This window comes from Glossina fuscipes, unplaced genomic scaffold (assembly GCF_014805625.2).
Source record: "Glossina fuscipes isolate IAEA_lab_2018 unplaced genomic scaffold, Yale_Gfus_2 111, whole genome shotgun sequence".
Taxonomy (NCBI): Eukaryota; Metazoa; Arthropoda; class Insecta; order Diptera; family Glossinidae; genus Glossina; species Glossina fuscipes.
Genome location: NW_023998454.1, coordinates 57,655 through 68,903, shown reverse-complemented (window position 1 = coordinate 68,903; position 11,249 = coordinate 57,655). Strand labels below are relative to the sequence as shown.

Genomic DNA, 11,249 nt, shown 5'->3' with positions numbered 1-11,249 from the left:
CTAACATACTTTTGAACATATGTCACGGATGCCTGCGGGTAATGGTGGTAATTGATCAACGGCGCCGTGGAAACCTTATGGTGGAAGGGAGCGCAATTTTCCCTTTTGAACGCATAACGTTGACCAATTTGTGAGTCCTGACTGCTTGGGTGCGACCCTTCGGGGAGTACTCGTGGTGGTTGTGGTTGGCAGTTCCAAGCCAAAGTGGAACAATCGAGTGCAGCTAGGCCTCACCACTGACCAGAGTGGGGTTTATTGATCCAAACGCAATAAACCGTTCTGGACTCTGGTGCTGTTTAAGCCTCTAGTTTGTAGGGATTGTCTAGCTCGACAGGAGGCGTAGATTCCGCGTGGCTTGAAGATGATAGCAGTTATCTAATGACGTATTGAACTCCTTTTGGCATACGGCGACGAAAGTGTTACCTTTTGGGGTTTCGCCAGTTCCACAATTGTTTTAGCTGAACATTCGATAAATGTCTCACGATCTAGAAGGAATAAAGATAATGGATGACGGCATGCTGATCTATAGCTGCCGTGAAATATTACGTGAAGCGATGACTGGTCACAATAGAAAGTTCAAACTGCTACTAAAACGTTGTGGGAGGTGGAGTTGTAAACTGAATAAAACAAAAATGAGTTTGTGTAAACCTCGTGTTAAATTTTATGGTCATAATCTATCGGATAAAGAATTTCAACTGGACAATTGGGAAATCGATGTTATAGATAAAGCTGATCTCTAAAGATTGCTTGGAATGGTGATTTATTTAAGTCGTTTTATTCCGAACTTGTCCATGAGAAATGCTGAACTGTGGAAACTTATTGTAGACAACACCCCATGAATATGTTTCGAATTTAGAGAATTGATTGAGATCATAATTAATACGGTGACAATTATAGGAATGCTGTGTGTCGACATTCATTGTAAAGAATTTTCCATTGTACTAGGGGGCGCAGTTTTCCAGAACGATAAAACAATCGCTTCAAGGCAGCTGTCGCATCAGTCACTCTGGTATTGAAAACTCTATCAAATTATCTAAGGAACACATTTTTCATTTAGATGTGAGGCAATAGAGAAGAAAATCCGAAACTGCGAAACATGTGCAAAATTTTTTGAGACACAACAAAAACTAACAATAAAATTACATCAAATGCCAATGTATGCATGTCAAATAATCTCAGCGGATATATTCCCCGACAGAAGTTAACAAGAAGAGAGGTAAACGTCCGTATGATAAATCCACGAAAGTGCTTGAAATTGGACAAGGAGTTGGAATACAACTAAGCCTAAGTTGCGGAAAAAATAAAGTTAAAGAGATTCCTGAAAGACAAGGTTTCAGATGGTTCTTGTGGATGTTAACGGTACCCCATATAAAAGAAATAGAATAAATATAAAACGTTCAGTTTCTGTTGAATTCTAAGACGACAACTCAAATTCTAATATAAATACTTCAAGAGAAAGGTCTGTTTCATCAACGACTGAACGACTACCATCATATTATTCTTCATATCGTACAATCGAAACACTTAGGCGGTTGTAACTGCTCTCAGTATTAAATAACCACGTTCTGTTTACTAATTGAAAAGGGGAAGATTTTTTATGGTTGACAGGTCTGGCAATGGTACTAAAAGCATAAATATGGCATCTGCCTTTTTCGTGTTCTTATAATTAGGCACAATACAACAGCATTCTGTATGTGTACATATAAAAAATATATAAGAATTAATCCTATCGAGAACACCTTAAATATAAGAACTTTTAATTAATTTTGATCTTTTAGTTTAGTCTTATGTAAATAAATAGATACCTATGCAGAAGGATATTACATTTTTGGAAATTATTGGAGATTCTGAAGATTAGTGTGGTGTATTGCGGTTTACTACGTTATTCAAAATTGAATTAAAAAGCAAATTTTGGCTTAAGACGTCCATTCTAATTATATAACAAAGCCATTACTTATCTCTCTCTTACTAATTTCATAACCCTTGTTTTTTTTTTCGCTTCTGTTGCGAAATGGTTCGATCTTCATTCAGGGGGGACAAATCGAGCACTGACTTTATGTTTATTTAAGTCCTTTGTCCAGAATTCTATAATATGCTACATAAGGCACAAATTTCCAAAAAATTGGCAAGTTTCGATATCGATTCTATATCAAGCTACTTGAAGAATTTCTGAACTGAGACTGCTTTTCTCTTTAGTTCGTAGCTAACATCAGGGCAGCGCAATGAGTTGTTAATTTCCTTGAGCTTGATTAAAAAGAGGAAGAGACTTATTTTTTGATCATTCTAATAAATGAAAGTTGTGTTCGAATATTCATCATTGAATATAAAAGCAAACCGGGTTCGTAGTTACTCAAGTTATAAAAATGGACTCGTGCCCCGTTGTTACGCCCTGCAATTCCTGTATTGCGAAAACCATAGAAGCAGACTGTCGCACATGCACAAAATCCATAACAAGTTACCAATGCTTACAGCATGTGATTGATGACAGCGATACTCAACGAAAGACTTACGGTGAATTGTTAAAAGATTTGTTGCAAGTGGACGTAAGTTTCCAATGAAATTATAATTTAAACCTAAACGTTTGATTTTACTTGTTAAGAAGAATTTGGAAGATCGATTACCACAACAGATTTGCAAAGAATGTGCTAATTTGCTAAAGCATGTCTACAAATTTATCTTAGAAGCCCGCAAACGCCATGAGGAATTTCTCCAATACGATATTAAAAGCGAAGATTTCTCGCAAGATATGCCTGTACATCAACCTGCCCTAGAGAAAATGCATATTAAAATAGAACCTGAAGAAATCCGATCAGAGATACTGAACGTACCGATTAAGACAGAACCTGCGATGACAGAAACTCCATATCCAATATTAATGGAAGTATCGCCTAAGACAGAATTGGAAGCACTTGAAAATAGAAAAGAACAAATTGGGTCGCCCTTAAAATGTGAATTGAGACTTAGTGATGATATTAAAACAGAAGAATGCGTTGAGAGGTAACTACATATGCCTTTTTAACAATGGAATACTAAAAAATTAATTTCAGCGACTTCAGTGGCAGTGATACTAGCGAGCCCGAAGATGACATGAACGAAGATTTCAATTCGTCCGAGATGCTGTTGCCGGTGCGATGTGGTATTTGCGACAAAGTGCACTTGCGTACTCAAGCCTCGGGTGAGAGGCCGTTTAAATGCGATTTCTGTGAAAAAGCGTTTAGATGCTTAGACAGTTTAAAATATCATTTAGTAACACATAATGATGAGAAACCATACAATTGTTCCGAGTGTGACAAATCATATGAACACAAGGATAAATTATTAGTACATATGCGAATTCATTTCGCTGATAAACCGTTTAAGTGCGAAGCATGCGAGAAAACCTTCAGAAGTCTACATAGTTTAAAATATCATCTTGTAACGCACAGTGAAGAAAAACCTTACATTTGTTCACAGTGCGGTAAATCATTCAAACATAAAGATAGATTAGGAGCACATGTGCGTCTTCATTCCCTTGAAAAGCCTTTTAAATGCGATATCTGTGAGAAAGCCTTTAAAAGATCATCAAGTTTAAAATACCATTTAAAAACCCATAGCGACGAAAAACCATATTCTTGTTCCGAGTGTGGAAAATCGTTTAAACACAAGGATAACTTAGATGTACATATGCGTGTCCATTCAGGTTTACGTCCTTATAAATGCAATGAGTGTCAGAAAACATTTAAGTATGCTTCCGGATTGAAGGATCATATATTCCTTCATACTGGTCAGAAACCATTTACATGTAAAACTTGCGATAAAAGTTTTGCCCGCAAAACCAATTTAAAAGCGCACTGTGAAAGAAATAAGCATGAGAATTAATAACAAGTTGATTTAAGTACGGCCGAAGAGGCGCTATTCGTTTTTTAGCATAATTGAAGGTTATATATATCACACCAACCACTGAAAGTTTGGCATTATTGTTATCACATGCGAAAGCAGAACAAAAAGTACATGTATATTCTGTGTCATGAGCAGTCAGCTTTAGCTTTTTTACTTTCCACGTGTTCATAGACAGCATACAGTGCTATAATAATATGCTTATATATGCCTAAAATTGGTTTTCATCAGAATGGTACAAAGAAAATAAGTGAAATGCTTCGAATTTTACATGCGCCGATTTTGGGGCGGCGGAATTGCTGTGTTTGTGTTATTTAACATAAATGTCTCCATATAGTAAACCTTTCCTACCCAACTACGATAATGCATTCTCAGTATTAGCATTAACGAGGCTTCAACGACGCTTTTCCTTCCAGAGTGGCTATCTTTAGAAACTCTTCATCAATTGAACATTCTTATATTAAAGAAAATTTAGATAATGTAGTCATTTAATATTTAACAAAGTTATAAAAAGTAGATTTATGGTTTAAAGCCAAATACAAACAAAATTATCAAGTTCAAAAATTCTGATGTATATATATACAGTGCTTCTTTTTTCGCCACCAAAAATTTCTCATAAAAGAGGCGCGTCAATAACTAACGCAATAAATCCCATTTTTATGCGTTGATTTAGTTACGAGTATGAAAGATTCGTCCTAGGTAATTTTCTCACTTGCTCTATTTGTAATAAATGTCTGGATTTAATAACTAAAACACGTTCTTATTATTAGAATTTTGAGAGCTGCGAATCTCAATAAGGATCAATGTGCATTATGCAATTATGCAATTATGCAATTACTAAGCATAATAAGCCGACAAAGAGACGGAAAGTGCATATGAAATTATTCATTAAGATCCGCTCCTGGTTTCAAAACACGGTAGCCCATAGATTAAAACAAAATTGCAAAGGCGCTTATAGTAATGTTGTGATTACTCCCCATGCACGCAATTGCTAGCAGTCAGTTAAAATGGAAGAGGGGGAATTGCGAAGATGTGAACATCAATGGAAGCATGCTCTCACCTTGATAAAGTACGTAAAGGCGTAGAAATTATTACTATTTATCCTAAGTATATCCGTCGAACGCCAAGGGCTGGAACCATTAGTCATTTTATTTTGTTTTTGTTGAAAAAGAGTTAAACCTAAAGTTGCTGATGATTTTATTATTGTATTGCATTTTTTACGTGTACAGTGCAATCTAAATATAGATGAGGAGACGTATTCGAATTACGACAGCACATGGAAGCAAATGCCTTACCTATGATAAAACTTTCTCGTTGTGTAAGTTTTTCTTTTCCAACTTAACCAGAAGAAACCATCTGTATGCATTAATGCGTCCATTGTATTTATATCACGGAAAGCCGCGAACGGTAAAGAAATTTAAAAGTAACTGAAATCAAGGTTTTGTAAGCAAAAATATCTTCAAGATGTTTAGTTTTAGATATAGTGCAAAATATTTTACTTTTTATGCATAAGAAACTATAACTCGATCTCTCAAGATGAGTTTGGTGTGATTGATACACTGCGCCATCCGACAAATGTCATTCACAGCCCTGAAAATTGTTGACAGCAACATTTTTTAATTGTAAATAAAATAAGAAGATTTAAGACAATTTGACGTGTCTATAAATACTATTCGATTTTTGATTTATTTAAAATTGCTTTGTTGATCTATAGTTCAGAATTGCTAAATTGTGCACTTGAAAGTAAAATTTTAAATTTATTAAATTTATTAAAACAATTAAATCACGTATTGCTTATTTATTCTTTCGTCGTAACTATAGCGAGCCCACAGTCGATAAAGGCATAACGCTTGTCGATTGGGCGTACAACAACTAGGCTGCGGCCACCACCTCCTTATATCTTTTCTCTTTCTTGTCCGCAACCCTGTGACACACCTTGTGAATGCTTGCTTATATTAAAAAAAAAATATTTGACATCATTCGTAATTTAGCATTTCAATATAAAGTTAATATTAAAATAATTCAGAAATATCAATCTAAAACTGTTCTTCTTTTCGTTAATTCGAATTCAACAGATTTCTTCAAAATTGCCGATTAGACAATGTAATTATGTCAATGCAATACGTCTTCTTGATGAGTCCAATATAATAAGGGGCAGCACGTACTAGGGTCACTTTACGGTTCGCGTCGTCAAACTATCGTACGGTTGCTTTTTGGACTGAAATCAAGAAATGTAAGTAAGTAATCAAAAGAAATATAAAACTAGAAAAAAAAAATTAGTGAAAATTAAAATCTATTAAACAAAAATATCAACCAAAGTTTAATAAATTGATTTAGGTATATCATTGTTTATTTAAAACTTCTATTTTTTCAGTCGGTCGTCGTCGTGATTATCGCTTGGTACAATCTTCGCCAGCTTTCCAATACCTGCATCAATAATTGGAGAACTAAAAAATGACAGCCAAATTGACGCTTATTTGTTTTTCGTAAACAAACTACGTATAATAAACAATACCAAGCATGCAAAATGAAATGAATACAAAATTATGTAAAATTTGAGAATTGAAAAAAGTAGTTAAATTAAGTAAATTAAGCCGTGTTTAAATTTTTAAGTTTTTTATTGCAGGAAAGCTTAATTATAATATATTCTTTCATACAGATTTTCAATAAACGTGAGTGTTATAATATTGTTAGTGATTCATTCATATAAACGATCATCATTACTTCAAATTTTCTCTTTCGTTCCAATATGCCAAACTTTTTTTTTATGCTCAAATCTGGGCTAATAAAATGAAAATCCAATATATGAAAGGTTTCACTCTTAGTATTTATTTAACTTTTCTATAAATTTTTATGCGAGTTGAAAGTTTATAAATTAATTATATTTTTAAGAATTTTATGTTTATAAATTTCGTGTCAGCAATCCTCTAACTTGTCCACCTAGCAGCCTCAATTAAAGTACATCTACACGAACATCAACCTTCATCTTTTTAGGTAGCCTGGACTGCGTTCACTTTTCAGTGAACGCAAATGCTGTGAAGCGTCGCACAAAAGTTTGCGATTCTTCCCAGCTTTTTTGGGGTGTAGGAACTCTTTCACTTCTCCTGTAGAGTACGTCAGCCACTTATTTTTTAATTTTTAAATTTTCAAAAGCTGTGGTTAGATTATCGAATTAGTAGATATTGTAATATTAGCCTTTATGCACTCCAATGCAACTTTCCACAATGTTACTCACCAACGATATAATATATATTTATACCTTGTTTGTAAAAATTAAAAACAATTTATTTACTGGTTTTGATGTAGGGTTAAGAAGTCTGATGTGCCCTGCAAAACTTTTTACGTTCGTCTCGTGGCGATTCTTTCTTTCCCGGCTTCCTTCTCTTCAATGAACGATTATAAAAGGAAGCTCGATATTAAAAAAAAAATTGTATCTACGTTTACGAAATTTTTTTCTGCACAAATCGCAAATTTAATTTCGGCCATACTTTAATTTTTTTAAATTTTAGAGTTAATAATTTACTATATATAAGAAAGGATTTTTCGCTAGCAACATTTGCTCAGTAAAATTATTAGGCTTTAGACCATCCGATAAAAGCAAACGATATTAAAGAGAGTAAGAGGGAGTAAACGAGCTGAAATGAGCGCATTTACTGAAATTTGTACGAGTATCGAGAGCTTCATTATATTGGGAAGCGTTTTGAAATTTGGGAGATTAAGTAATTTTTCTAATTTTATCCAATATATGCTTTTATAACAATATTTTGGTTTGAACATGAAGCTCGACGGGTATTTCGCTATCGAGCAAATAGTCACCCTACATTCGGTCATATTCCCATTAACGGTTGCTCGATAACAAAAACAACGTAAAATGGAGATTCGCCATCGAGATAGCTCAAGACCTTGGATCTTTGGAAATTAATTCGTTTTTGTTCTTTAATGAATTTTTTTGGTTTATATAGTTATCTTTGCTTATTCAAACATCATGTGACAATAAATTCTGTAATCTTTCACATCTTGCTTTAACAATTGCTTATTATCTTTTACTGTAAATTAAATACATACTAAAAAGATATTAATGAAATATTTGTAAAGGGCCCTGTAAAGGCCCTATTTTCCCATGATTACTAAATTAATGGCATTTCTGGGTTTAAGAATTTTGGTTATATAGATTTGTCGGGGTTGTTAGTCAAAATTATTAATCGATTAAATTTGCTCCGCATTGAAGTTCGATAAGTGCTGTAATCGATACTTGTTTTCATCGTTGACATATACAAGTTGTGTTCTTAACTCATAGCCGAGTTAAACAATCTAACAAAAAAGAAGAAATTATAATGGATAATGAAGGAGATGGTGCTGCCGAATACTCTGTTGAGCGTATTGAAGACAAACGTATAATGAATGGGAAGACTGAGTATTTTTTAAAATGGAAGGGTTATCCTCGCAGTGAAAATACATGGGAGCCCGTCGAAAATCTCGATTGCCCAGATTTAATAGCGGCTTTTGAGGAGTCTTTAAAAAGCAAAAAAGAGGCTAAGAAGCGCCCTTCGACGACACCTAGTAATGAGGCGAAGTCCAAGCGGAAGGCAGGTGAGGACGAAAAGGATAATAAAAAGACTATGGGTTTCGATCGCGGCTTGGAACCATCGAAGATCTTAGGCGCAACTGATTCCTCGGGTGAATTGATGTTCCTTATGAAATGGAAAGGCAGTGACGAGGCCGACTTGGTGCCTGCAAAACAAGCCAACATCAAGTGCCCTCAAGTTGTCATACAATTTTATGAAGAGCGGCTGACCTGGCATACTCCAGATGATGATAAAAACACTGGTGGAAAAGAAAATAGTGCTGATTAAAGAAGAAGAAATGTAATTGAATAAATTTAGTTATTTAAGAGTTTTTTTTTTAAGATTGAAAGCGTTAAAAACGTAATGTCATATATTCAACTTCAGCATTGCATCAAAACTTTTTACAAAGTCCACCCATCTTCTAATTTCCATCTTATGAACAATGGATTTGAAAAATATCGATGCCGTTTTGTTCTCAGTGTACTAAATACTTTAAATTTATTTGTTTTATTACAGTATTTCTTTTTTTTTTTTATTTTACATAAAAAGAATCTTGCAAAGTATATTCGTAAGACTTGAAGAGAAAAAGGGAAGTTTGTCAAATAAAAAAGATAAAAATTACAGAACTTCAAAAAATTGTTAAGATTGCTGATGGATATGTTAATCTATGAAGAGGGGCTCATATGCAGTTTCAAAACAAAATTTCCCGATCTTTTATTCACGTAAAGACTTTATAATTGCTCACTGTTTCATCCGGTGTGGAATCTGACCGTTGTTTTCCAACGCCAAGTTTTTAATTTCGTCTATCAAATATGTTCCGTCAACTGACCAAAAACTGTTATGGCTAATACTTGCGGCGGTAAGAGTTTGCCCACATTCGCTTCAAAAGTAGATAATATGTAATTAGGTCGTGGATGAGATTTTTAATGCAAGTGAGATATTCATAAAAGAAGGAAGGACTGATAGCGTGTGCGTTGAGGCAAGTTTTTGGCAACTTTTAAAAATCGTGCGTGCATTGTTTTTGACAAGTAAAATATAGCACTCTTAACTCTTTTTCCACTCAAAAACGTATATTTGGAATTTTCAATTAAAAAACTGCATAAAGTGCTACGCACAACGTTTGCGTTATGAGACCAACGCTTAACGCATCCACAAAATAATTTGAACATACAGATTCCATGCGCTGCTAAAGTAAAATCATGTGTTTAGCATTTGTTTATGTAAACGCTAGTGAAGAAGCGTTAAAATTAATAGACAGAATAATGCCTCCCAAATATACTTTCCATCAACACACGAAAAATAGGAAGGAAGATAAAGGCGATTTCAATTATTGTTGATACGTTCACACTGTGATTAATATAAGATTTGTAATTAATAAGGAACCTTTGATAGCTGTACGGATAGCGAGGATTTAATTATTTGAATTATGATAACAGGAATGACGCGCGAGTGATGTCGCCCTCGGGTAAGGTCCTTATATAAAAACGGAGTTCTGGATGGATTATTTGAGACAATCTTCGATCGTACGTATTATATTGAACTGAGCAATTTAAAGCGAGTGTTCGCTTGAATCCTTAACATTCTACTAAATTTGACGGAAAAAATGGTAACGAAATGTTCATGTATATGTTCTTTGCTAAGTGCAGATTGTTCTTAACACTGGTGTAAGTTTCTCACTTGTTATAAGTGCAATTCACAAAAACGTTTCCCTCGGGTTGTATGCAGATATATAGCACATGGAAGAAGTATCAGATACTTACCGCAGTTGTAAAATGGGAGCGTCTACAGTAAGGTCGATTATCCAAGAAACGCAGTGGGTCTTATGAGATGTTCTTGCTCCGTTTTTATGCCTTTGGAATAGGAGCGTATTGCGAATAATTTTGAAAATCAGCTACACTGCGTAGATACGTTTTATAATATATTCCAGCTTTCAGGCACGTACTCAATAGTTCTGTTAGAACTGTGCGATGCTGCTTTTACTGCATTTGCTCTACGAGACAACTTAATGAGGCCTTACTGCAAGGCAAGAAAAATGTCAATAAAGGGTTATCCTGTGGAATAACGAAGATCGAAAATGTATTCGATGCACTGGCGTCTTTTTGGAAACTGCTAAGCTACCATTGCTTTACGTAAAATGCATCAATTGTCCCTATGCAAAGCAATAAGGTTATCGGAAAATAACTCCAGCGGAAGTATCTTTCATCTTTGCGATATATTGAGAAATTATTAAAATTAAAACCCAATTTAATGATAGTGAAGTTTATTTAAACAAAAAATTACTGAAATATAAATGTAATGAAAGCGTGAACTTCCTTTTACAATAACCCAAAAAAAAAAAATTTGATATTCACTTATGATAAAGCAACAAACTGCAGCATTTATTTTATATTAGAGCAACAAAACATAGCATCCATTTATGATGTAAAATCAAAATATTTAAATTTAAACTTTATATAATTTTTTCTATCTTCTGGTTGGTTTGTATAGTACATAAACCATACGATTTTGTTGTGTTCTTGTAAACATGTTTGATACTTCGTACGCAACGAATAGCATGGAAGCGTCAAAATATACTCCTTATTGTATTTGTGGGGCCTACTCATATATTGCAAAAGCGAGAATTTCTAACATGAGTTTAGGAAGGAATCTGGACGCTTTTATATTTACTGTATCCCGACTGTTGTCAGCCAAAACTGCACTTTTTTCACTACATCATTTCATTGCATGTAAAACAGTGTGCTTTCGTTTACATACTTCTTTCATAAACTCAATTAAAATGAAGTAACACATTTCAAATATTTTTAGCAT

At 34.1% G+C, this 11,249-nt stretch overlaps 2 protein-coding genes and 1 long non-coding RNA gene across 4 annotated transcripts; 2 read left to right on the top strand and 1 right to left on the bottom strand.

Moving 5' to 3' along the window:
- Positions 1-230: 230 nt before the first annotated feature.
- On the top strand, positions 231-4,386 carry LOC119639072 (zinc finger protein 227-like). 2 transcript variants are annotated; one of them, XM_038036259.1, is made up of 3 exons: positions 231-2,543; positions 2,600-2,997; positions 3,048-4,386. In XM_038036259.1, exons 1-3 carry the CDS (start codon positions 2,364-2,366, stop codon positions 3,856-3,858), a joined length of 1,389 nt encoding a protein of 462 aa, XP_037892187.1. In that variant the 5' UTR covers positions 231-2,363; the 3' UTR covers positions 3,859-4,386. The 2 variants fall into 2 exon arrangements, with proteins under 2 accessions (XP_037892187.1, XP_037892188.1); XM_038036260.1 differs by having other exon boundaries at positions 2,603-2,997; positions 3,048-3,868.
- A 638-nt stretch (positions 4,387-5,024) lies between these two features.
- Positions 5,025-5,958, bottom strand: LOC119639083. Its single transcript, XR_005247523.1, has 3 exons — positions 5,376-5,958; positions 5,172-5,303; positions 5,025-5,111 (listed from the first exon to the last, which is right to left on the bottom strand). It is a non-coding gene; the product is annotated as an uncharacterized LOC119639083 (long non-coding RNA).
- Positions 5,959-8,138: 2,180 nt separating this feature from the next.
- LOC119639075 (chromobox protein homolog 1-like) lies at positions 8,139-9,077 on the top strand. Its single transcript, XM_038036266.1, has one exon. The coding sequence runs from the start codon at positions 8,211-8,213 to the stop codon at positions 8,727-8,729; it is 519 nt and encodes a 172-aa protein (XP_037892194.1). The 5' UTR covers positions 8,139-8,210; the 3' UTR covers positions 8,730-9,077.
- The last annotated feature ends 2,172 nt before the right edge of the window (positions 9,078-11,249 follow it).